This window comes from Pongo pygmaeus, chromosome 10, assembly GCF_028885625.2.
Source record: "Pongo pygmaeus isolate AG05252 chromosome 10, NHGRI_mPonPyg2-v2.0_pri, whole genome shotgun sequence".
NCBI classification, from domain to species: domain Eukaryota; kingdom Metazoa; phylum Chordata; class Mammalia; order Primates; family Hominidae; genus Pongo; species Pongo pygmaeus.
In genome coordinates, this window is record NC_072383.2 from 1609130 (window position 1) to 1635923 (window position 26794).

General features: G+C 47.0%; 2 protein-coding genes across 2 annotated transcripts in view; one reads left to right on the forward strand and one right to left on the reverse strand.

Moving 5' to 3' along the window:
- Nucleotides 1-26794, forward strand: part of WNT5B (Wnt family member 5B) — a 122641-nt gene that overhangs the window by 39821 nt on the left and 56026 nt on the right. The gene's annotated exons all lie outside the window — the stretch shown is intronic.
- FBXL14 (F-box and leucine rich repeat protein 14) lies at nucleotides 270-26292 on the reverse strand. The gene is made up of 2 exons (XM_054442672.2): nucleotides 24319-26292; nucleotides 270-1140 (listed from the first exon to the last, which is right to left on the reverse strand). The coding sequence occupies exons 1-2, from the start codon at nucleotides 25510-25512 to the stop codon at nucleotides 1078-1080; spliced, it is 1257 nt and encodes a 418-aa protein (XP_054298647.1). The 5' UTR covers nucleotides 25513-26292; the 3' UTR covers nucleotides 270-1077.

Consider the following 26794-nt stretch of genomic DNA (forward strand, 5'->3'; position numbering starts at 1 on the left):
CTGTGTTCTGAAGAGGCTCAGCCAGTGTCATTTGCCTTCTGTTCAGCTTCCCTCCATCTCTTATCCCCAGTCCTCTGTAAATCCTTATTCCTTCATAAAGTATTCCCTGATTCATGGAAGTGAAATGATCCAGTTTAGTTTACAAAACCAGGAAATTATTCCTCTGGACCAGAGAGAGAGAGAGAACAAGAAACAACAACAAAAAACCCAACAGAATATATAAAGGGAAGACAGATATATTCTACATTGTTCCCATTAAAATGGAAACCCCGTGGGGAGAGGAAATGCATCTGTGGAATGTAGAGTGGATTTCTTTCACATATGGGCACTCAGTAAACATTATTAATGAATGATAATGATTTGTCAAGTGATTGAAATTGTTTCAGGGCAGGAACAGGGAATGAAATATGGAGACATTCCTCCATCTCATGGGGAAGCTGCTAGGCAGCTCATCCAGATGTATTTTCTTTCGGGAGTTGTGAATTCCTTGTGTATCCAGCTATCACTATGTAATGATATTTTACGTTCTCAGTAATACGTATCATCATTATGTATATCATCATTTTATATGTATATATATAATACCCCCGTACATAGATATATGTACACATGTGTATATTTATATGTGTATATATAATACCCCTGTACATAGATATATGTACACATGTGTATATTTATATGTGTATACATAATAGCCCTGTACATAGATATATGTACACATGTGTATATTTATATTTATAAAATTAAAGTGTGGAGCTTCTAGTTTCCTGTCGAAGAAGCTTGCAAATTGCAATTCCATCCTAGCAAGTAAAAAGCTGAACAGACTGAAAAAGCAAGTCTCCTTGGATCCATAAGGGAAGCGAGGTCTCAGAGCAAACCATTGTCCCCAGAACTGGAGAAACCGGCAGGAGAATGCAGCTTCACAAGGTACTGGAGCAGAAGCCCTGGGCAGCAGCCTCTGCTGGAGCAGTGACAGGCAGGGAAACCTGAGCTGTCATCGCCAGAGTGCCGGAGGCTCAGAGCGGGCAAGTCTGAAAGTTAAAGATCCACAGGAACCAAGTCGTTGTCCCCTCTCCCTCACCTTCTGGAGCTTCCCCGAGTTCTCACAGTGAATAATGGAGAAAAATCCCCTCGTGCCTCCTGCAGTGGGAAGAAGAAAAAGGACCATTTTGAAAGAGGCTGCAGCACTCTGCTCTTCCTAACGAGGTCGCCTCCCCTAACCCCACTGAGGCTTTATCAGCACCTAACTGACCTGAGGGAAGGGAAACTCCCACGCCAGCCCACTCTAGCCATCTCCCAGCTCACTTAAGGTGGGGGTGGGAGGGAGAACGGAGACGCATTTGTGAATGTTCAGCTGAGGGGCGCAGGCTCACCAAAACTCTGAGGCCTGATTGTAGACTATAGAGTAGACCTTCCCACTCACGGCCTCTTTACAGCAGTTGCCTTTACCCAGTCAGAGCCGCTATCAAGAAGAAGATATAAGACATACTAAAAGGCAAATAGGGCCTGGCGCGGTGGCTCACGCCTGTAATCCCAGCACTTTGGGAGGTTGAAGCGGGTGGATCACCTGAGGTCAGGAGTTCGAGACCAGCCTGGCCAATATGGCAAAACCCCATCTCTACTAAAAATACAAAAAAAAAAAAATTAGCTGGGCGTGGTGGCAAGCGCCTGTAATCCCAACTACTTAGGAGGCTGAGGCAAGAGAACCGCTTGAACTAGGAGGCGGAGGTTGCGGTGAGCCAAGATCACGCCACTGCACTGCAGCCTGGGCGACAGAGCGGTACTCCGTCTCAAAAATAAAAATAATAAAATGAAATAAGAAGCAAATAACACATGTTGAAGGGACAGAGCAAGCTTCACAACCAGACTCAGAGACAGCAGGGATGCTGGAATTATCAGGTGGGAAATTGAAACCAGCTCTGATTAATGTGAGGGGCTGTAATGGATGAAGTAGGCAGCATGCAGAAACAGGTGGGCAATGAAAGCAGGGAAATGGGAATTCTAAGAAAAAAAACAAATGAAGTGGCAGAGAGCAAAGCACAGTGACGGAAATGAAGAATGCTGCTGATGGGCTTTGATAGATTTGTGGACTGGATGCAGCTGAGGAGAGGATCTCTGAGCATAACGTTATCTCAATAGAAACCTCCACATCTGAAAAGGGAAGAGAAAACCCACCCACACACGCACACACACACGTGTGCACACACACACACTTGCGCACACACAGAGAACAGAATATCCAAGAACTGTGGGACATCTACAAAAGGTGTAGCATGTGTAATGGGAATACCAGGAGGAGAAGAAAGAAGAAATATTTGAAATGGTAATGACAGATTTCTCCAAATTAATGTCAGACACTAAACCACAGATCCAGGAAGCTCAGAGAATCGGGACAAATGCCAGAAAAACTACACCTGGGCATATCATTTTCAAACTGCAGAAAATCAAAGATAAAGAAAAAATCCTGGAAGGGGCCAGAGTGAAAAAAGCACATTACCTGTAGAGGAGCAAAGAGAAGAAATGCACCTGACTTATCCTCAGAAAGCAGGTGAGCAAGGGGAGAGTGGAGTGAGATGTAAGGGTGGAGAGAGAAAACCCACCAGCCTAGAACTCTGAACCCTGCACAATTATCCTTTAAAAGTAAAGGAGAATAAAGACTCTTTCAGACAAACAAAACTTCAGAGAATTTGTTGCCAGTAGACCTGCCTTGCAAGAAATGTTACAAGAAATTCTTTAGAGAGAAAGAAAATGCTATAGGTCAGAAACTTAGATCTACATAAAGAAAGAGGGCAGAGAAGGAATAAGTGAAAGCAAAATAATAACTTATTTTTCTTATTCTTAATCTAACAGATAACTGTTCAAAGTAATAGCAACAATGTATTCAATTATGTACCCTTACATATATACTTATATATAAGGGGAATGAGTGACAACAATATTACAAGGGATGGGGGGGAGGAATTAGGATTATGTTGTTATTATAAGAAACTCATACTACCTGTGAAACCCCCTCTCTACTAAAAATACAAAAATTAGCTTGGGGTGGTGGCACATGCCTGTAATCCCAGCTACTCGCGAGGCTGAGGCAAGAGAATCGCTTGAACCCAGGAGGTGGAGGTTGCAGTGAGCCGAGATCGCGCCATTGCCCTCCCGCCTGGGCGACAGAGTGAGACTCCATCTCAAAAAAAAAAAAAAAAAAAAAAAAGACAGATTGTCATAGTGGGTCAAAAAATAAGACCCAGCTATACATTGTCTACAAGAAACCCACTTCAGATATAAATTGTGCTTCCGTGTGGTCATTTTAGGCTGACCAGCAAAAGGCACAGTCCTGAGACATGGAGAATAACCCAGAAAAATTGTCTTTAATAATATAAGCATAATTATAATCTCACAAGTATTTTCATAGGATTGAGATATAAAGAATACATTGAAGTTTTCACAGAACAAAAAGGAAAAGCTGGTGCACATTTATCTCTGTACATGCGAATTGATATAATCAGTCCTTGTTTTGCTTCTCTTTTTTCTCCTTTTCATTTTCCTTTCCAGGTTGAGGAAAGGTAGTGGTTGTTTATGAAAAGGTCGTTTACTCTTATCCACTTAATTTCTGATGTTTTCTAACTCTCTCTCTCTCCCTCTCCCTCCCATTCCCTCTCCTTTTCACCAGGCTTCTCCTCTTCCTTCTTCCCTCTTCAACCCCACGCTCTCATATGCTAAATGAGAAACCACTCGGTTTTTTTTTTTTCTGAGACAAGAGTCTCGCTCTGTCGCCCAAGCTGGAGTGCAGTGGCGCAATCTCGGCTCACTGCAAGCTCCGCTTCCCGGGTTCACGCCATTCTCCTGCCTCAGCCTCCTGAGTAGCTGGGATTACAGGTGCCCGCCACCATGCCTGACTAATTTTTTTGTGTCTTTAGTAGAGATGGGGTTTCACTGTGTTAGTCAGGATGGTCTCGATCTCCTGAACTCGTGATCCGCCCGCCTTGGCCTCCCAAAGTGCTGGGATTACAGGCGTGAGCCACCGCGCCCGGCACCACTTGGTTCTTTATAGCTGTTGAGCATAGCTCATCCTCGAAGTTTGTTTAATGCTCATTTTATGCTGTTCCACAGAAAAGACTATTGCCAAAGAGCAGAGCCACTCTTGTTGAAGGCTGTGCCACTCACCCAGAGTCCCCTGTGCAAAGGAAGGGAGGCTCACACAGAGCCAAAGGAGGGCAGGGCACACCACATGCCCACTGCAGAGTCAGCATCCCCCTCGAGAGCTGCACTCCTGCCCTCAGACCCACTGAGCTCCTTCTGCAAGGAAGCTTTTCAGACAAGAAGGATGCTTTTATGAGGTTCAGATTCTTTCTAAGAGAAGCAGTTTTGCTGTTGTTGCACGTAAGAAGTTGAATTCTTTTTCCCCTCTGGTCTAAACCACGCCCAGCTTTGTCTAGTGTGGTGTCCTGTCCAGAGAAGACCTGTTGTCCTAGTTTGTGTTCCTCCAGAAGCCCACCCTGAAACAGTGACTCAAAGGCCAGTAGATTACTTGTGACATGAAGGAGCTACTGATCAGAGAGTGAGAAAGTGAGACAAGGAAGGGAAGACAGCCAATCAAGAGTGGGTTATCACACAGGTGATGGCTGTGGCCATTGGAGCCAAACCTGCTGGGGAAGTCAGCTGGGGTACAACATGTGTCCTTATACAATGGCTCCTGCCTGTCCCTGGTTGAGGGCTGTCACAGGGAGCACTCATCCCTGGCATCTCCTTCCTACCAGGGTGGGCATGAGGGCTCCGCAAAAAAAATGCAGGAGCTGGTGGTCAGAAGGTGGGTCTTGTGCCTGAGGGTGAAGGTGGGAAACGTGGGTGGGCATGGCTGGGTCTCTGCCTGGAATACCTGCCTGCTGAGCTGACGCTGATTTCACGCCGTGGGGTTCCCTGTAGGCGTGTAGAATGTCCAGCATTTTGTCTGGTTTTGCAGGTGAAAAAAGTGAGGCAGGGGAAGGGCAGTCAAGTTAAGGACTAAGTGAGCAAAGCAGAACAGAACCCAAGTGTCTCGATCACTTTTGCCCATTTTAGTCAGAGCATACACTGAATAGTCAATGAATGAATCTCTGATGACGTGACCATGGAGACCAAGTGGTAGTCATTCTCCTCGGTCTCTCTTGATCTTTTTCCCTTTGGTGGGATGGGAGGAGCAGTGATGGTGTGGACCAAGCTGCCCAGCGTCGCCATATAGTGCAGCTCCATCTACCCTTGTCTGCTGCTCCTCCAGGTGAGCGGTTGCTGCAGGACAGTGGTAGGTTAAATAGGCCATTATTGTCCATAGTTCTTTCTCTGTGTGGCATGTGTTTGTCACTAATAATCGGTCATTGCTATGACTGCCTGATTGTATGGCCCTTCAGCCACTATTTTGGAATCTTGTATGTATCTTATACTTTATACATACACTCAGAGACTTAAAGGGTGAGGAAGAGTTCTCCAGTCAAACAGGGAGGGAAGAACATTCTATGTCCACGGATACAACATACCTAAGTGCACAAAAGAGTGAAATGAGGGTGGACGCAGAGGCTCACACCTGTAATCCCAACACTTTGAGAGGCCAAGGCCGGCGGATCACCTGAGGTCAAGAGTTTGAGACCAGCCTGACCAACATGGAGAAACCTTGTCTTTACTACAAATACAAAATTAGCTGCTGGCGGCAGCGATGTGGGTGGAGGCTGGGGTGAGAGGAGGCTGGGGTGAGAGAAGGCTGGTGGAGGCTGGGGTGAGGGGAGGCTGGTGGCAGCAGTGTGGATGGAGGCTGGGGTGAGGGAGGCTGGTGGCAGTGGAGGCACCTCGGGAGGCAGGGACAAGGATAGCAACTGAGTGCTGGCGGCAGCGATGTGGGTGGAGGCTGGGGTGAGAGGAGGCTGGGGTGAGAGAAGGCTGGTGGAGGCTGGGGTGAGGGGAGGCTGGTGGCAGCAGTGTGGATGGAGGCTGGGGTGGGGGAGGCTGGTGGCAGCGGTGTGGATGGAGACTGGGGTGGGGGAGGCTGGTGGCAGTGGAGGCACCTCGGGAGGCAGGGACAAGGATAGCAACTGAGTGCTGGCGGCAGCGGTGTGGATGGAGGCTGGGGTGGGAGAGGCTGGCGGCAGCAGTGTGGATGGAGGCTGGGGTGGGGGAGGCTGGTGGCAGCGGTGTGGATGGAGACTGGGGTGGGGGAGGCTGGTGGCAGTGGAGGCACCTCGGGAGGCAGGGACAAGGATAGCAACTGAGTGCTGGTAAAGGCCACCCTGCTAAGTAGCCAGAAAGTTTGCAGAACCTTCTTTTGAGGGATCTGAAATTCAAGTTCTCAAATGCCCCAGATCATCAGTGTTCCAAAACCTCAGGAAGCTTTGCACTCGTGCCTCGTGCCTGCTTGAACAACTGGATGTGGGCAGGAGGCTGTGGGAGCGGGCCATGCCAGCAGAATCCCGCCTTACTCTGGGGACTTACTCTCGTCACAGCCGCTGGTGTCCTGAGGGTCATTTCAGTGTCATGTGAGTATTACTGTGGCTATTGGAAAGGATTTGGTACGAGTTTATTTGAAAAGTTAGGAGCTTTTTTTAAAAAAAAAATTATCTTTGATACATTTAGTAGAATATTTTGAAAGTACTTTTTAGACAGTAATGAATGAACAAATTGCTCCTGAACTAGAAGGAGGGATCTAAACACATCATCTAAATACAACAGTATGTCTGAAAAATATCTCTGCTTGTCTTTTATTTGCCCTGTAAAGTCTGTGCAAACAAATGTGAACAGCCTCAGGACTCTAAGAATAATATTTTTCTATGGATGTGTATGGACAGATAAACAAAACCCCAAGGGAGAAAAAACTTCTATTTAAATAAAAATAAAGATCCCCTACAGCTCCATCCTCCTTTGCTCACTGGGTTTGCTGTATTTCATTTTGAGATAAAAGTAGTTTGGATGATTAAGAGTTGAACAAAAAGAAAGTATTTATGTCTGTCTAAATCTATCTCTATCAATGTAATCTATCTTATTTCTCTAATCTTATCTATCGACCTATCTGTCCATCTGGTTTTGAATATTCCGTATTTCAGCCATAAGTAGTAGATCTTTTGCATCCCTGGGGTTAATGGTTCCTTGAGCAGACACTGACACGGTGCCGCTCAGGATCCCGTGGGGAAAACACCCTCTTCCTCATTGATCAGTGATAATCCTGTGCTCACAGCTCTACTCCCCCTCGGAATCTCCTGTCTGAAGCCCCTGTAGGACTCTGGGATCCTCCGAATCAGCCCTCTCCAGCTCCAAGCACTCTGGGATCCTTGCCGCAGGAGGTTGCTGTTGGCTTCTGCCCATGCTGTGGGTCGGGATCTGCAGCCGACAGGCGTGGGAGCTTAGGAAGGCACCTGGTGGTTTCTCGGTAGGAAAATAGTGTGGAGTGTGTGCGATCGTGTTTGAGGATCGTGTTTGAGGAAGTGTCATGAGAGGGTCACTGTCTCTGTCGTAGTGTCCTCAGGGAACCGTCTTTGCCTGGATCCTGGGGTCAGGTTTGGCATGAACTCTGAACTTTCTCCCTCCGCAGGATCTTCAGTAGAAAGGTCCTGTCCTGAGGAAATGCTCAGAGGCACTTCTCTTGCTGATGAAGCCTGCCTGCAAGTGTGTTTTTGTCCTCATGGAGATGCACATGACAAATTGTATGCAATGCCTCAGCACAGCCCAACAGGTTTTTTCTGTTTACACTTAACTAGCCTTGGACAGCGGGAGGAAACCTTAAATATTTCCTTTTCTTCTCACAAACCCTTTATCTAATAAAACAAAATTACTGCAGATGAAGCAGGGAGTGATTCAAATCGTCATTTAAATCAAGGACCGCCCTGGGAGACTTTTTAGCTTGTGCTATGCTGATAACGTCTCTACAGGCTAAACCGAGCAGAAGGCAGGGTGGCAGTGCCCGTGGTGGGGTGGACAGCGTGGGGGCGGGCAGTGGCAGTCACTGAGTGCTGGGTTGGCCCCTCACTCCTCCATATTTCTGTACCAGTAAAATAGGTTGAAACTGACATCGAGGGCAGCTTCAAGAAGGTGGAGAGAGACTACAAGGGCAGCAATGCAGAGGCTGTCACCCTCTGGAGCTACTGCTCGGGGACCGAGAAGGAATTCAGTCTTGAATACATGTTAACCTCAGTTCCCGCTCCTTATCTGGACTGGCTGGCTCCCTTCTGCGCCAAGAATCTGAAGCCCAGCTCTGTAAAGCAGCAATTCCCAACATTTTCCCCCTAAAATACACGAGACGCACTCCCATGGGGCATATCTAGATTGCAGGCTGCGGCACAGATAAATCAGGCTGTGGGTTGGGCGCAGTTCCCAGTAAAACCCCACTTCTTTCTCTCCCACTCAAGAAAGCAGACCTCCATACGCGCAAGTGGGAGATGGTGCTCTGTCGCCCCAGCCCTTGGCGGGGGACTCGGCCTGTAAAAGCTGCCAAATAAATATTTACTAAGTGAAAGATAGCCCTGAATCCACACTAATTTGTATTTTTTTAAAGTCATTCATAAACTTTAGCATTTTAACTATTAGTTAGTAATTAATCCCAATAAACTGGCAGGATTTTGTGATTGTGAAACTGTTGGAATGCATTGGTCAGCAGGAGTATTTGTTAGCATTTTTATGGGCTCTTAAAGTCGTCTTAGCTGTGTCACTGATAAAGCCAGTCACAGGCTTTATCAGTCCTGCCGTTGGCTGTCAGCACTGCCTGGATAAACTCCTCATCCTTCCCGGGAAGAAACTTCTAGCAATGCTTAAGCAGGAGGCCAGGGAAGAGAGAATCTTGATACTGCCTGCTTACCATAGGCCCTCTGGGGGCCTGCCCTGTGTGGACAAATGCTTCATTTCATGATCGTATACAAATCAAGAGCAAGAGTCTCCTAGCCGCACTGAGTGTGGGGCACTTGCCACCTCACTGCTGTTGGAACTCTGGAGTTGGGGCCAAAGGATGCAGCCCCTCCTCGGGGGAGGGCAGTGGGGTTAGGTGAAGATTCAAGAGCTCCTCTTTGCCTTGTCATCTAGTTGTCCTATTCTGGGGGAATTTTAAATAAGGATTTAAAAAAAAAAAAAAAAGGACTTATGTATTATTTTAAAGAGCAGCCTTAAATAGGCAGGCATATTTTGTAAAAATAATTTTTTAACCCTGCGGTGTGGAGACTGCCAGTCAAATACAGTGATGGTCATTATCACTCACCTGCCCCTGCCCCCAGCCTGGAGGAAACAGAGTGCAGAGTCAGAATGGTTCTGGAGCATTCATGGCTGCCGGGAGACGCCCGAGAGGGCTTTGAGGGCAGGGCAGGGTGAGCAGGGAGCTAGCTCACTGTAGGAGTGCAGAGACCATCCCAAGCAGGGCCTGCAGATGCTGACTTCAGGTGACCAGGCATGGAGATGGCAGGTGAAACAGATTAAATGTGCCCCAAAAATGATGGGAAAGAGTGAACCGGGATCACTTAGAAATCGGAAGCAATACAACAAAGGCTAAACATATTTGAGTAGGAGTTCAGGGTAGATATGCTCTTGGATATCAAGAGCATAAACAGAGGAGCTAACGAAAACACTGCAGAGAAGGAAGGCTCCATCGCCTCCTGTAGTTACCCCACCTAGTGTGGCCGGGAGAAGCTGACACTTCTTTTCTCCGTGGATTCAGGGGCGTTTCCCACCTATTTTAGGTATGCAGTTTGACACAATGAACTTTAGACTGATAACATTTCATAATTGCGATATAATTTCCTTCTGTTTTTAGGCCTTGAACAAAATTTTCTTTAATGGGAAAGCACACATTTTATACTTAATTCTAATTATGTTCATCTTGTTTTTTGAATTATTTAGCTACCTCTAATAGAGAGTCTGAAAGATGATTACATTCCACAGTACTAACATTTTCAATGGCCCTGAAAGACCTGAGATGCATTGCTGCTACTATTTTATCAAATTATTGTTTCTAAAATGCTGTTTTACTCCTCTAGTAGGAGGAGTGACTTTTAGAACAGTGGATATTGGCCAGGCACGGTGGCTCACACCTGTAATCCCAGCACTTCGGGAGGCCGAGGTGGGTGGATTACCTGAGGTCAGGAGTTCGAGATCAGTCTGGTCAACATGGTGAAACCCCATATCTACTAAAAATACAAAAATTAGCCAGGCATGATGACAGGCGCCTGTAATTCCAGCTACTTGGGAGGCTGAGGCAGGAGAATCACTTGAACCTGAAGGCAGAGGTTGCAGTAAGCCGAGATTGCGCCACTGCACTCCAGCCTGGATGACAGAGTGAGATGCTGTCTCTAAAATAAAATAAAACAACGGATAGTTTGTCCAACATGGTATGTTAAAAGGGCAGAGAAGCTGAAGAATGATGACGAAGACTAAAATAACGATGATAAGCAAAGAAGTAAACAGGCATCCAGGAGGGGTGTCCATGAGAGGTGGCTTCGGAGCAGCTCTCCCTGTAACGCAGACTTATCTCACGGTTCCCTCCTCATTTAAGGAGTCAGACCACTGTGGGCTTTGCTTTAGAGATATTCCACTGTGTGCTTTGTTGCTCATGACTATCCCTTCACCTTTCTAGAGGTGCTCATCTTCATCTAAAGTCGGGTGAAGCTTTTTCACTCCTGGAGAAAGCTGTTACAACATTTTTGGGACAAGCAGCAGGTGTGCCTGAGCGAGCCTGTCATTATCTGGAGAGGGGGATCCAGATAACACACTTCTACTTGCTTTCTTTAGGGAAACGACATGTAATACTCCTCCTGTAACACTCCCCAAAAGAAGTATGAAAGCCGACATAAAATATGAATATGATATTTGCATTAAGTATTAAATATAATACCTTCAATGTAGTGTTTGTGCTTCTCTCTATCCAGTTCTCAGTTGTTTAGGGATCTTCTGAGGGCAAATCAAAAATGTCACTAAAGCAAAATATATCATTAAGGCATCATACTGATGAAAACAAAATCAGAGGTTTTAAAAAATAATCTGGGCCGGGCACGGTGGCTTACACCTGTAATCCCAGCACTTTGGGAGGCTGAGGTGGGTGGATCACCTGAGGTCAGGAGTTCAAGACCAGCCATGGTCAACATGGTGAAACCCCGTCTCTACTAAAACACAAAAATTAGCCGGGCATGATGGCGCACACCTGTAATCCCAGCTACTCAAGAGGCTGAGGCAGGAGAATTGCTTGAGGGGAGGGGGAGGTTGCAGTGAGCCGAGATCGCACCATTGCACTCCAGCCTCGGTGACAGGGTGAGACTCCATTTCAAAAAAAAAAAAAAAAATGTAGTTATCAATTTTTTGTTTTTGACCAAAAGTATTTCAGGAACTTTGAAGAAAGGACCTGAAAATTATTACTCAGGCTGGTATTTAGTTTGCTGACTTTTAACTCTCAGAGCTGAACAGTCTAATCCTTGATCATTCCAGAGTGAGTTTAGGAATTTGTAGTCATTTCCTTTTTACTGGGTATTTGCATACATCACTAACCAGCTGGGATTAGAATGAGCAGTCTCTCGATGCTGAAATAGAATGATGAGAACTCAGGGCCAGCCTGAAATGTTCATCCTCATCAATTAATCCTTAATGAACACTCATGCATAGATGACATCAAAGAAGGTCCTTTGCAATGTACAGGGAAGACAAACCGGCTTCCATAGTGTACATTCTTAAAGGAAGGTTCCAATAGACCGATACACATAGTTAACATTTTAGGTTCCAATAGACCAATACACATAGTTAACATTTTGTACTTTTATCCATGTTTTGCCCCAAGATTAAACATTAGGAGTAACGTGGACATTTGCTCAGTGTCGAGGGAAGGGTCAGTGTGTATAACTAGAAGAAGGCTATCTGGCAGTGTTGGGAACATGACCTCTTGCCCTCCAAAGCCTGGGATGCGCAAGTGAATGCCTCCAATCTTGCAGTGTATGGACACAGAGCGAAAGGTCCCCTCTGAATACAGACCAGAGGTTAGAGGTTAATGAATGGGTGCTCTCTCCACACTCAGGATCCCGTTCAATAGCGGTTTTATAAATAAGGGCTTAAATGGGGTCAGAAAAGGACCTGCATCTTGCTTCCAAACTCTTTACATCTTTTTGAAGCAATAGTGTTCACAGATGACATCCTTCCACCTGGGAAGAGAGAGATGAAGCTCTTGTGCTTGGAGAACTGGATGGCTACTCCTGGCTCAGTGTGTCTAAAAACAGGACCAAATGGAAAACAAAGTGGGCGGGGGGAGGTCCTTGCTGCCCCCTATTCTTCTTTAGTAATCCCTTAAAAAATAATTGCGGACCCAAACCTCTGGCCTCCAGCACATTTTCCACTTGATTAGAGGCCTTTGTGAGGTGGGGAAAGGGACCTGCAGACTTGTATATTGTGCTGCGGCCTGAAATGTCCAGCTGGGAATTTTTCCCATCAAAAGGGGATTTTAGTAAAACCATTATCAGGGGCTTAGAGGAGAAAAGCTGTTGAGCTACAAGTGAGGGGGTAGATTAGCATTAGCGGGCTTGTTGATGGTACCAGTGGAGGAGAGGGAAGATGTTTGCAGCCACTTGCACACAAGTTCCTTAGTTTCTCTGCAAGTTCCTGGCAGGTGCAGAGGTAGGAATGAATACAGGAGTGGGAACTAAAAGGCTTGAAAATGGCACAGGAGGCTTTATCTCTGAAGCATCCAGTGGAAGGCAGCCCAAATCAGGAAGGAGTGCAAGGTGCTGTTGATACCTGTGTAGATGGCCGTGGGACCGGCCTCATTGCTGTTATGTGTGGCCACGTCGCCTGGAATCCCCCACCCGCAACACTCGACCCCTCTCGACAGTCTCCATAGATGGCGACAGGAAATTCAGAAACTGGGAAGTGGCCATGCTGGAGTCCTTTAACGGGCGAATGGACACCTTTAGGGTTGGGGGTGGGTGTGCTGGTAGGGGCGAAAAGAGTACAGAGGAAGGTTAGGAAAGCAGCAGCAGTGGCTGTCAGCCTGCAAATCAGTGTCCGGGCTGTGTGGATTTGCAGACTGAGCCACGGGAACCTCCTCGGGAGAGGGTTTGGGGAAGGCCCCCTACAACAGAAACGTGCATCGTCTGGGATTACTGGAGCCCTCAGCTATACCTTCCTCTGCAAAACGGAGCACAGAAACTGGAGTCACGTGGGTTGGATGGAGAATGTTGAAGCCCATAGAGTAATTGCTGCCTGAAGGGCCCATGTGAAGAATGTTGGAGCCGGCCTGCCCCGGAAATGCTTTTTCCTATGTGTCCTCTCTACACTGTTGCTCTAGCTTCCCGGCAGAAACGGGGTGTGGATGAAAACAACGCTGGTCCTGACTGCTGTGAGCACAGAACTAGAGTGACAGCCACATGCCTCCCGTAGGACATTTTCAGGCTTGCAGTGCTGCCACCTCAGAGGTCTCAGTCACACCCACATCCTCATGCCAGCCCGGTGGCCACATTCGCAAGAGATTTGTCTAGAGTCAAATTCAAACAACCACAGAAAGAGGGCCTACCTTCTTGAAAATGAAGCCCAGGGCCGGGCGTGGTGGCTCACGTGTGTAATCCCAGCACTTTGGGAGGCCGAGGCGGGCAGATCACCTGAGGTCAGGAGTTCAAGACCTGCCTGGCCAACATGGCGAAACCCCGTCTCTACTAAAAATACAAAAATTAGCCGGGCGTGGTGGCACGTGCCTGTAATCCCAGCTACTCGGGAGGCTGAGGAAGGAGCATTGCTTGAACCTGGGGAGCAGAAGTTGCAGTGAGTTGATATTGCGCCACTGCACTCCAGCCTAAGCAACAGAGTGACTCTGTCTCAAAAAAAAAAAAAAAAAAGAAAGAAAAGAAAAAGACAGAAAGAAAGAAAAAACGAAGTCCAGGCAAGCTGTTCTTGGAGGCTGTGAATCAAGGAGCAGCCCTCCCAGTTCTTCCGAGGAGCAGCTTTAGGAACTGCTGGTCCTCAGCGTTCACACATTCCCCTCACTCAGTTCTCCTTCTGGCTCCTCAGCCAGCCCCGTTTTCTTCTTCTTGGCTTTGTGCAGGGTCATACATGTTTGCTTTTCTTTCCTTTACAAACTGTATTCTCTGTTTGGGGTTTCTTCCCTGAATCTGTATTCTTTCAGCGTAGTCACTAAGAATGGCATATTTCAGCCATCACTTTCCAAAAGTTGCCCAGGGAGATGTTCTGCTTTCATAAGACCTTCATGGATGGTGCCAGGAATGTAATTTGCCTCATGCATAGGCCCCAAGTCCCTGAAACTTTTCCTTTTTTATTCATTCTCTAACCAAAAATGACGTCTATATTACAGAGCTTATAAACTGTGGCTCCTCTGGCCAATACAGCTTGGTAGAAGCATCCACAGGGGATAACTGCTTCCACCTTTTTTCCCACTTCTACACCTGCCCTTCCCGCTCACACTTTGATTCCCCGAGGCCAGGCTGTTGAGTACCAGGAGGGCAAGAGCCAAAGGCCTCTCTGCCCTCAGCCTCTCTCTTCTTGTGCCATTCTACAGAATCTGGCCACACTGGCTCAGAAGTTATTATAAGTTCTGCTACCTTGTCCTAATGTCAGTTTTCTGTAGGAGGAATTTAGGTCCCACAGGCAACTTTTCTTCTTCATCAGGGCTCTTATTATTTTCATCTTCCTAGACTCTCTTACATTTTATGAAGATGTCTTCATCTGGGCAATAAAGATACTCCTTTTAATAAAAATTTAAAAAATAAAATAAAATAAAATAAAGATACTCCTAAAATTTTAAAATTGCTTTTCCTCAAAGGCTCTCTAGAATTTTTCATTGCAGATGATACACTTTTGATTTTTCTTTTGTAATAAAAAAAAAAGTAGCTCTTTTTTTCTTGCTGTTTAAATTTTCCCCATTTTTTTCCTTCTAAACTCCCCAGATATGGCAATCTAAGAAGGATTTGTATGAAGTGCCCTTTAAGAAGAATTAGAAGTTTAAAGAGAAGAAAATTTTAAAAAGCATTAGAAGTTGATGTTTGATTCTCTTAGCTCCAAAAGCAGAGAGCTGCAAAATAACACCTGGCTCTAGGGATTAACCTCACTGATATTTTAAAATTCAATTTCATCTTTTCCAGGAAGTGAAATTCCTCATTTGTCAACTCTTACGCCTGGAGGAAATACTTTGCGGGTGCGGGTGAAAGGGAAAGGACCAGAGGGGATTTGTTAGATGGGAGGAGGTTGTCGTTCCTCACGGGAAATAGCTTCCAACTCACAGACAATGCTGCCACCTACTGACAAGGCGTGGGACTTGCAGACTTTGTGGATTTCTCCACTTTCTATCTTCCACAGTGAACAAATATTTAGTTTTGCATTAACCATACTTTATTGTACTGCCTTATATTGGACCCTAAAATAATTTTCATAAACTTGGGGTAAAGAAAAACACAAGGTCGGACTCCTAGCTTTAATACCTCCAGGACAGGTTTGGATATGATTCACAGCCGCTTCACAATGGGGAAGGTAAATTGTGAGTAAGAGGGTTTTTTGTTGTCTTTTAAAGGGCTGGGGAGGCTGAAGGAACAGTCCAGAAGGAGACAATAACATTTTCCATCCCTACCTTTCAATAATGTGTAGTGCTTGACTTTTACCTCTTAACCCACATATGCGCATTTTTATTTCTAAAGAAAGCAGTTATAGGCTCCTGTAATCTCAGCACTTGGGGAGGCCGAGATGGGAGGATCACTTGAGCCCAGGAGTTGGAGACCAGCCTAGGCAGCATAGCAAGACTCTGTCTCTACAAAAAATAATAATAATAGTAATAATGGGCATGGTGGCACATGCCTGTGGTCCCAGCTACTCAGGAGGCTGAGGTGGGAGGATTCCAGGAAGTCGAGGCTCCAGTGAGCTATGATCACACCGCTGCACTTCAGCCTGGGTGACAGAGCGAGACCCAACTCTAAAAATAAATAAAGCAGTGATGAAGCTGTTTGCTGCTAAATCCTGTGTCATACATTAATGAGTTTCTGCAGTTCCTCTTGTGATTCCATTGAAAATTAGACCCTTCTGTGTAGGGAAGAGAGGCCAGCTGCCTTCCTGTGGGTCATGCTGTTCTGATTGTTGACATCTGACCCTGAGCACAATGGCAGGGCATCTGTCTCAAGTGCACAGACGTCAGCTAGGGCTGGAAGAGCCAATCCTCTATCTACTCCAGGCTCTGGAAATTTGAAGACCTTTTTTGCTTCCTACAACCGTCAGCTGTCAGCTGGATGAAGTTCAGGGGGCCACAGAACTTAACCATCCTGCTTTTACAGATTCCTGAAAACTGGCTAAATTGTGTGCATTTGAAATAAATTAGGAAAGGTGGAAATTGTCACTTTCATCTTGTCATTTTCATGTTGTTTGCTTAAGACACACGTACTGGCCGTCTTTTTGTTGTTGTTGTTCACAGCAGTGGATTTTTGGGCAATGAAGTTAAGGTTTAAATTATTGAAAGCAGAAACGGTTGTCTTCCATCTGAGAACATTAAGCATTTATTTGAGGGGCATTTGCGGGCTTAACTATTACAGTTTCTCCCTTACTTTACTCATGTGTCCAATTTTAGCCTCAGTGATTTTTCTAGAGATTCTGAGAAATAGCAGGACTAATTTTTTTGGATCCTCCCTGTTTAGTGACTACTTCTCAAAAAGCCTTGCCTTGGGCTAGAAAAAGGTAGCAGATGTGTGGCCGGGCGCGGTGGCTCACGCCTGTAATCCCAGCACTTTGGGAGGCCGAGGCGGGCGGATCGCAAGGTCAGGAGATCGAGACCATCCTGGCTAACATGGTGAAACCCCGTCTCTACTAAAAATACAAAAAATTAGCCGGGCATGGTGGCAGGTGCCTGTGGTCCCCGCTACTCGGGAGGCTGAGGCAGGAGAATGGCGTGAACCCGGGAGGCAGAGCTTGCAGTGAGCCAAGATCGTGCCACTGCACTCCAGCCTGGGCGACAGAGCAAGACTCTGTCTAAAAGAAAAAAAAAAAAAGTAGCAGATGTGTACATAAATAATGCTAGTTTGAGGTCAAGATTTCCTAAGGAGAAATATTATAAGCCTTGGTAGTAAATATTTCTTCATATCCTTTTTAGATGAGAAAAACAATGTTTTCCAAGCCATATTAATTCCACATTAATATTTATGAAAAATTAATCTGGTCTCAAAGAACTGTTTTCCCACAGTCCAGTTCCAGTGTCTCAGATCCATGATGTAAGGAGTAATTGTTGACACACCACTGTGTGGTAGGTCTGATCCTTCTGGAGTGTGGATTACGTAAATGGGGGAGTAATAAATATAAGAAGGTGCCTAGTATTAACAAATTAGACCCTTTTACTCTTTCTGGACAAGTGGGATTTGTAACTAAAACATCTGTGAAGTCAAGCCTTTTTACCCTTGAATGAAGAGAAAATAGAGTTTTTGCAACTTGATTCTACTTTATAAAAGGATTGTGTGGCAGGTATTTATAGCATGTGAAATATGTGTGAGTTCCTAGCTTTGAAGCTCTCATAAGCATGTACTCCCAGCATTAGTATTCTGCATTACTATGTGCGACAAAGCAGTGTTTTGGAAACTGGCTCAAATCCTCTGAGAGCAACAGGCAACAGATTTGACACAGTTAGCTACTTCAGTACCTTATAGACCATTTAACAACATGTACTAGTTTTTTGGTTTCCTGAATAATCCTATATAATGCTTGCAAACATGTCTAAGTTTGCATAATGTAGTGCATATTAAATAGTAATAACTTTAGCATTTTGGGTTTTTTTTTTTTACTCCTAATGAAAATAATATGCTTTGGTGTAGCACCTTTTAAAAAACTTTTTTTAAGGCTGAGGTAGAAAGATCCCTTGAGCCCAGGAGTCCGAGACTGTAGTGAGCTCTGATCATGCCACTGCACTCCAGCCTGGGCAATAGAGCGAGACTCTGTCTCAAAAAAAAGACAAAAAAATAATTTTTTTAAGAGATGGGGTTTTGCTGTGTCACTCAGGCTGGTCTTGAACTCCTGTGATTCAAGTGATCCTCCCACCTCAGCCTAGTGAGTAGCTGGGACTACAGATGTGTGCCATGCCTGGCTTGGTGCAGCACATCTCTGAAGAGAGACAGGGTGGTGCTTTGCAGTGCCTCTGTGAGCCGCCTCCATGCTGGTCACCTTCTGCATTGGTCATTAAGTCCAGAGCAGCCCAGGTTCTGACACTAGGTTCTCCTCTAATTACCTAGGCAAAATCTTTTCCACTTTGTTAAGCATCTTTTCCCATTTATAAAATTAAATGTACCACATCTGCCAGATTTGGGAAAACAAAAATGTTGAGACAGAGAAACCGAACACTATGTTATGACTGAGTTCTTCCGCAGATCACACTCACATTCCTGACCTTGTTGTCTCACTTGGGTTTCTCTGCTGCACTGCAGCTGCAGACCCAATTCTCCTCTTTGTAATTGAGATTCATTCGTTTCCACTATCACAAATGCAAGTGTCCTTGTAAGTTTAAGGATATAAAGCATTTGTTCCTTAAACAACTGAAGTGGCCGGGCGCGGTGGCTCATGCCTGTAATCCCAGCACTTCGTGAGGCCGAGGCGGGCGGATCACTTGAGGTCGGGAGTTTGAGACCAGCCTGACCAACATGGAGAAACCCCGTCTCTACCAAAAATACAAAATTAGCCGGGCGTGGTGGCGCATGCCTGTAATCCCAGCTACTCAGGAGACTGAGGCAGGAGAATCACTTGAACCTGGGAGGCGGAGGTTACAGGGAGCCAAGATCGTGCCATTGCACTGCAGCCTGGGCAACAAGAGTGAAACTCCGTCTCCGTCTCAAAAAAAAAAAAAAAATTAAAGTAGAAGAGTAATGAAATAATAGAAACTTAAGTCTTCTTTTTAAAGAAAATATGTGCACTTTTCTGGGTTAACAAATAGCAGGCAGAGGAATTCCACTTCTATTGTTTTATTGGGAGTGGGGGTTTAACATACCCCACTCTAGTGCTGCTCAGTTAAGATCTCAAGCTTACTTTCTTTTGCACCTCAACTGGAGGGCTTGGCAAATACGACCAAATATTCTGGGTTGGTAAGGGCAACTCCACCAGGCAAAATTAGAGCAATCCCTGGAAAAGAGGAAAAAACTGAAACTGATCATTTGTGGACATTTAAATTTACCAATTGTCTAGAAATTTCATACAAGAGCTGAGAATATATGCTCTTATTCCAACTGTGCACTTACCTTTGATACTTAAGTAAATTATTAATATTTGGCACTGATCTAAATATGCACATCCCATCTGTTTCACAACTTTTTAAAAAATTTAACTTGCTGCCTAATAGTTGACCAAGTACATTGACAGAAATGAGGTAAATATGTGGCCCAAGTCTGAGCTTAGGTTTGAATGCAGCTTTCTAATTTCTAATCCTGTGCTTTACTCATGATCCACATTATTTCATCAAAAAGCCTCACCCCTCTGACTCCTCAGGGGTTCATAATGGCACAAAATTTAGGTCTTGCCCTCTACTAAAGGGATGGAATTAACTTTTAAAAGAGGTGATGTTTGATGCAGGGAAGAGAAAGAGAACAGAGAGAGGGGACCACTAGATGACTTACTATAGTCCCTCCCTTTCTGCTGCAGAACACAGCAGAGATCAGAGGCCAGGGCTTTCCCTTTCATAGAACTGGGAAGAGACAGTTGTCAGAAGCTGCATGAGGTCTTGGTTTTGTTTTACAAATCTGATCTTTTAATCAAGAGGTTCTTATTCTTTAGAAACACAGTGGTCCCTGGGGGCCACTACCCTTTCCCTTTGAAAACTTGAATTCAAATTCTCTAAGTCAAAAGTGAAAGGTTTTGTTTGTATTCTAAGACCAGCACCTATCTAGTAACCACTTCAGGAAAGCAGCAGGATTTGGGAACTAGGCCATGCTTTAATTTACATATCATATGTCCTTATGTAAGAGAAAGTTCATACCTTTCAAAAGAAAAAGGAACGTTTGCTTTTTTAGAGCTTTGTTGTTCATCTGACTCATGAAAGAACATGATCGGTTTGAGTTTATTTTTAGGATATACTGGTACTGGCTTTTAGTTTTAGTAAATGTTAAGTTGGACAAGTTAGAGGCCTAGCTTGGGAGCTGCAGAAATTGGCCGAGCCCCACAGGTGATTTATAGATAATCTTTTCAGTAAGAACATTGAAGGGCTACGCACAATGACACTTAGAAGGGAAATGAAGCTGTTCCTTGACTACTACCCAGTTTCTGTTGAGGTTTATTACTTCTAGATGATAAGGTTTACACGAAGTTTACATTATGTTTTTTCAGTTCTCAAGTTTCAGCAAATAAATACCTCAACCAAGTTTTTTTCTGTTATTCTAAGAACTGCCTTGGAGTGCCTTTTAACTTTTGTACCACCACGCAAAGTGTACTATCAACTCATGTCCTTTAGCTCTTCTATTCTTCAATGCATTTCTCCCATTTTCATACCACCAAGAATCACCCTTATTCGCTTTGAAGCACTGCCCTATGGCATAAGCTTGTTCACACGGTGTTCAAACCGCTACCGTTCACTTCTATGAGGGTCACCTTACTGGAAACCAAGGTATGACGAGTAACTAAATCTTCTCATCAAGCAGAAGGGAGCTGGACTTTAGAAATGGAGCCTGGGCCAGGCAGAGTGGCTCACGAGGCCTGTAATCCCAGGACTTTGGGAGGCCGAGGTGGGCAGATCGCTTGAGCCCAGGAATTTGAGACCAGCCTGGGCAACATGGTGAAACCCTGTTTCTACAAAAAAATACAAAAAAAAAAAAAAAAATAGCCAGCCATGGTGGTGTGTGCCTATAGACTCAGCTACTCAGGAGGCTGAGGTGGGAGGATCACTTGAACCTGGGAGGTCAAGGCTGCAGTGGGTTGTGATTGTACCAGTGCACTCCTGCCTGGGCAACAGATCAAGACCTTGTCTCAAAAAAAAAAAAAAAAAAAAAAAAAGGCAGACAGGAAGGAAGGGAGGGAGGGAGGGAGGAAGAGAAATGGAGAAATGGAGCCTAGGTTTGAATCCTGGCTCCCTCACTTACTGGTTGGGTAACTTACGGCAGGAATTATGACTTATCTGGAAAACAGGGATAATACCTTTTTCAGCAGGTTGCTTTGAAGGTTAAAACTTAACAAGTACCTTGTAAAACACGCGTAGGTTCTCAACACATTAATTGCTTTCCATCCAAAAAGGTTGAGAGATTAGCAGTTGACCTTCACTAACCACTCTAGGTGGTTTATCATCTTTCTTTCCCAGAGAAGCTCCAGCTATACAAGTATGCCTCATTCAGGATAAGGATATAGATAGACCCATGGTCTTAACTTTCAAACATTAATTTGCCAACCTTTAGTCAAGTGTATATTTAACATTTAACATAAAAAGGAGACAAAACAGAAGAACGTGCTTCACGTTACAGGCGGTAGGAATATTTTGCATATTAAAATGAAGAATGTGAATACAGAGCCTAAGACATGGGTGCTCAAATTTTTATCAATTGAATCTGTACAGCCATGCAGTCTCTTGGAAGAAAAACAGACTAAGAACCCACAGCCGTGTAACCTTCAGGAGTTGTGTCAAATGCTGGATTAAAAAGCTGACCCTAATTCAGAGTCCCTACTTCTTAATAGGCTTCACACATTTTTTTTTTCCAGGCATTAAGCACTGTAACCTAAGTGGGAAGAAAGAGATCTACACCTTCCCCAAAGAAACAGAAGATGGATCTAGTGTCAGGCTCAATTAGACCCAATTGTGATGACTCTCCAAAAAGGAACAATGCGGCTTTTGTGATATGCTCAGGCAGAAAGCTTGGACATTTTACAAAACAATCTTATCCTAAGAGAAACCTGGGTTCCAGCCCTCTTCCTGGAAAGAGAGGTTGATCCAGGAAAGTTTTATACTACTCTTATCAGCTCTTGCTGAGATCAGTATTTTTTTAACCATCTCAGAAACAACCAAGACCGATGTGAAACCAGGAATATGAACCACTCCCCTGTTGGAGCACTCATACCCATAGGTCTCCACAGCCAAACCACAGGGTGTCAGATTATTTTGTTACTGTCTACCAAAGGGAACTCTTTGCTGGAATTTTGGTATTTCATTAATCTGCCCCGATTTCAGTCTAAAAACCCTTGACAGAGTGGATCCAGCGGCCAGCCTCGGCTGTTGGAAGTGCTAAAATGCAAATGTGCAAAATCCTGGCCAAGCTCCCCATCCCCCAGGAAAGTGCTTCCTTACAGCCGGGCCTGGAGAGGAATGTTAAAAAGAGGGCTCGAGCTGCCCTCCTCCTTTCCACTCGGACCCTCGCTCCCACTGGGAGATTCAGTATGCATGACTGAGCCGGCAAGCACGCAAGGACAGCGCTCTTTTAACTTTTCTGAACAATGGCTTCAGTCCTTCCACCTTCACATCCTCCCCCACACCCACTCTCAGGGTAAAGAAATCCATCTTTCTAGCCCACGTCGTGATCCACTTTTCGAAATCACCCCTAGATCTCATTTTCACCCAAAGAAAAACTGGCCACTCGGGGAAACTACATACAAATCTGGTTTTTTAAAAAGTTTCATTTTGTTCAATTTCTTTAAATTTCCACGTTGTTGACAGTTTAAAGCCAAAAATTATATAAATCTCCAGTCTAATCACATTTCTAGAAACAAAACACGTCAGTAGGAAACCTTATACAGAATAAAATTTTCCCATGAGCTGTCTCCCCCCACATAGGATGCACCAAACTCCACCTTGCGTCCTCTTAGAGTATACAAACAACACCTCCTACCTTGGCATGTCCCCATGCACACAATGCCTTAAAAATAATTCGCAGATACAAGGCTGTTTTTTTTTTTTTTTTTTTCAAAAACATACTTCATATTTCCTCTTTTATTATATAAATATCAGTTTAACCTTTTACTGTAAGAATATAAACGTTTTAAGAGGATCTTTGTTATTATTTATACAAATTCACAAACAGTACAATTAATTGATAAAGGTCTCTGGGCTTCTTTAACTCCATGGTCTCGCGCATGTTGCTGTGGAGGATTCTAAAAAAATAAACAACAACAAAAATCCAACAAAAATATACATCCTACTCAAAAGTGATTTCTTTAAAGCCACAAGTCCCAACCCCCACCAAAATAAAGTCAGTCATCTATTCCTCCATTTAGAAACAGAATTTTTTAAAACCCACAAACTCCCATTTTGTTAACAGAACAGAGATAAGACATGAGCTTCATCACAGCCCCAGGGGCTCTGCAGGCCAGCTCTGCTCCTGTTTCCCACAGGAAGCCGCACTGTGTGACCTTTTTGGGGGGAAACTTGGAAGAGGGTGAGGGTAGGGCAGAATTTGCATATATAATCATCATTTTCAAGACACAATCTGCATCTCAAACAAAAACAACGGTTCAACTCTCATGGCTCCCACATATTTGTGCTATAAATTAAGATTTAGAAACAGGTCCTCAAATCCCAATGAACAAGGAGAAAAAGGAAATTATAGCCAGAATGTGGAAGTGGGGCACACTGGACGGATGGAGGCTGGGAAGAAGCCAACACAAAAAGACGGACAAACCCAAGGGCATCTTTCCAGTCTAGGCACAAACATGTTTCAGTCTCAAAATATCTCTCTTGTAGAATTCCAGGGCTTCAGAAAAAAAGTAAACTAAAACGAGGTAGCCAGACATATATATGTATATATATATATATATAATTTATATATATATAATATATAGAATATATTCAGCAGAAAAAAAGGACCATGATTTCAAATTTTTTCCAAAAAAAAATTTTTAAACAGGAAAGAAGATTAAGAAAATGAAATGAGCATGAATAGCAGAGTACTGTAAGAGGAGGAGTGATGAGAAGAGACTGGGATTAGTTACAAAGTGGAAGAAGGGTGAAAAGGCCTTTGTAGCTGGGTTTCCTTTTTATACATTTCAAAATAAAAACCAGATCACAGTATTCAAATCAAAGCTGAAGTGAAGGCAGACATTTTCCTCAACTCCCCAGGGTTGAAAAGACCAGTCACTCCCCACCCCCATTTCCAGTCACAGCAGTGGGGATACAGTAGCTGAATCAGTCCTCCACCCCCTGCAGGGGAGTGGGTGGGTAAGCAGCAGAGTCCATCTCTCCATCCGCGGGGAAAAGGAGCTGGGAGTAGGGTAGGGTAGGAACCCCAGCTGCAAAGAGAATGGGCTGGAAGCCGGGAGGGGGCTGGAGGAGGGAGGAGGAAACGAGCCTGAGGCTTCTGTCATAGCCCCATCTCATCCGCTGCAATGATCTGTGCGTAAGTGTGCGTGTGAGTGTGTGGGGGCGGCGGTAATGGGAGGATGAACAGGGCGGGACAAGGGGAGCTGGTGCTGCCGCCCTCACCTGACCTTCTCACTGTCCGTCATCTGCCAGAGTCCCAGGTTGAGTACCTTGAGGCAGGGCAGCTGCGTGATGCGCTCCAGGCCGCGTTTGGTGATTCGGGTGCAGCCGTACAGGTCTATGCCGGTGAGCTGGCTCAGGTGCTCAGCGATCAGCTCCAGGCCCTTGTCCGTGATGCGCACACATTGTCCAATGTTGAGCGTGCGCAGCCCGTGCATCTGCCGCACCATGCGGTTGATACCATCATCACTGATGTGGCAGGAGCAGAGGGAGAGAGACTTGAGGCCATCCAGCCCCTGGGCTATGTAAGCCAGACTCTGGTCTCCCACCTTGTCACAGAACGACACATCCAGCCCCGAGAGGCGCAGGCTGCCCATGGCCAGATGCATGATGCCCGTGTCACTGATGTTGTCACAGGAGCGCAGGTTGAGGCTGCGCAGGCTGCCCATGTGCGACAGGTGCAGGAGGCCAGCGTCCGAGATGCCCCCACAGAAGCTGAGGTTGAGGAGCCTCAGGCCCGTCAGCCCTCGGGAGATGTGCTTTAGAGAAAGATCTGTGAGCTTCTGGCAGTCCTGTAGCGTGAGCTGCTCCAGGCCCAGGCAGCCCTCCGCCGCGCTGCGCGTCATGCCGGCCAGGTGCCCGATGCCCACATCCGAAAGGTGGCGGCAGCTGCGGAGGTTAAGGCTCTTGAGGCGCTGCAGACCCCAGGCGATGAGCAGAAGGCCAGTGTTGGTGATGTTGCTGCAACCCCCCAGCTCCAGCACCTCCAGGCCCTTGAGGTACTGGGCTATGCGGCCCAGGCTGCTGTCAGTGATCTGCTTGCAGAGGCTCAGGTTGAGAGCGCGCAGGGAGCCGATCTCCTGCACAAACGCGTGGCCCAGCCCGTTGTCGGTGAGGTTGTAGCAGCCGCTGAGGTTGAGGCTCTCGATGTTGGCCATGCCCTGGATCACGTAGCTGAGGCTGCGGCGGAGGCTCAGGATCTGCACCCGGCGGATGCCCCGGGCCTGCAGGCTGGGGAACAGCGACGGGTTGGCCCGGCGCAGGTGCAGCTTCGCCTCCACCCCCCGCCACACCGACTTGTGGTAGGCGGCGTCCCGCCAGGCCGTGCACACCTGCGCCGCGCGCCCCTTGTCCCGGACGTCCAGGTAGCCGAAGATCATGGCCAGCAGCTCCGGGAACAGGCATGAGATGTGGGTCTCCATCTTCCTCCTCCCCCCTCCGCGGCGCTGGGGGGAGGAGGCGCGGGCTCCGCCGCTCCGGCCTCGGGCAGGCGACGAGAGCGCTTCTCCCCAGCCGCCGCCGCCGCCGCCGCCTCGGGCCCAACGGCCGGCCCCTCCCCGCCTTCCGGCTCCGGCCGCCGCCGCCGCTCCTCCTCCTGGTCCGTCCGTCCTTCCTTCCTGCCGGCTGCGCCTCCGGCCCGGCCCTCCCCCGCCCCGGGCTCCTCACGGCGCTCACATCCCGGGCGGGGAAGGCGCCTCGCTCTCGCTCCCGGAGGCCGGCCGCCGCCGCCGCCTCGGCTCTACCCACGCCGCGCCCGGGCCGCGCCGCTCCGCCCGCGCCGCCGCGCCCACGCCCCCTGCCGCATCCTCCGCCTCCTGCCGCCGCCGCCGCCGCCGCCGCTCCGCGGGCCGGCTGGCGGCGAGGGGGCCCCGGGGGCCGGGCGCACGGGCTCCGGGCGCGGAGGAGGCTTCCTGCCGCCTTTGTCTCTCGCCCGCTTTTCAAACCTCCCAGCCCCGGGCCGCCCGCACTCCGCCGCCCAGACGGGGGGACCAGGAGGCCAATCCCGGCCGGCGGCGTGCGTTCCTTCTCCCCCGCCGTCCGCGGCCACTTGGGAGCTGCCGGCCCCCGCACCAAGGACGCCGCGGCCGTCCGGCCGGAGCGCGGCTCGGCGCAGACCCCGGGCGAGCAGGCGGGCCTCGCGTTTGGTAGCGCCCGGGCCGGCCCCGGCTCCGCCGCCCTGCAGCGCGTCCCCTCCGCCGCTCCCGCTCCCCCGCGCCCGCGCAATGGTACGGGCCTGCGCTGCCGGAACTGTGGAGCCGTTGCCCTGGAAACCGAGTTCGGCCTGGTCCCGTGGCCCCTGATTTTTAACCCTGTGGGCGCCATGGGGGAGCGGCAGCTGTCAGCAGAGCGCCTCCCCACCCGGCTTCTTTTCACTCGGTAGCCCGTTATTGAGCCGTTCCCTCTCTGGGCCACGCCCCAGCCCCGTTCCTTCTTTTTCTTTGCTGTTGAAGTCTGCGCAGCCCCTTCCCACAGTTTACCCCTACAATTCGTTACCCTTATTTCACACCCCTCTCCCTTGATTATCCCTGCGAGAGCCTCCTCCTATAGCAGTGCTCAATAATCGTCACCCCAACTCTCCTTTTCTTACTGTCCCTAATGCCCCTTAACACGCCTCATTATCACACCCCCTGCTCCCCCGGTTGGGGCTGTTTACTGCGACTCTTTTCTCTCCAGTCTTGTGTCTTAAATTGGAGAGAAACTCGG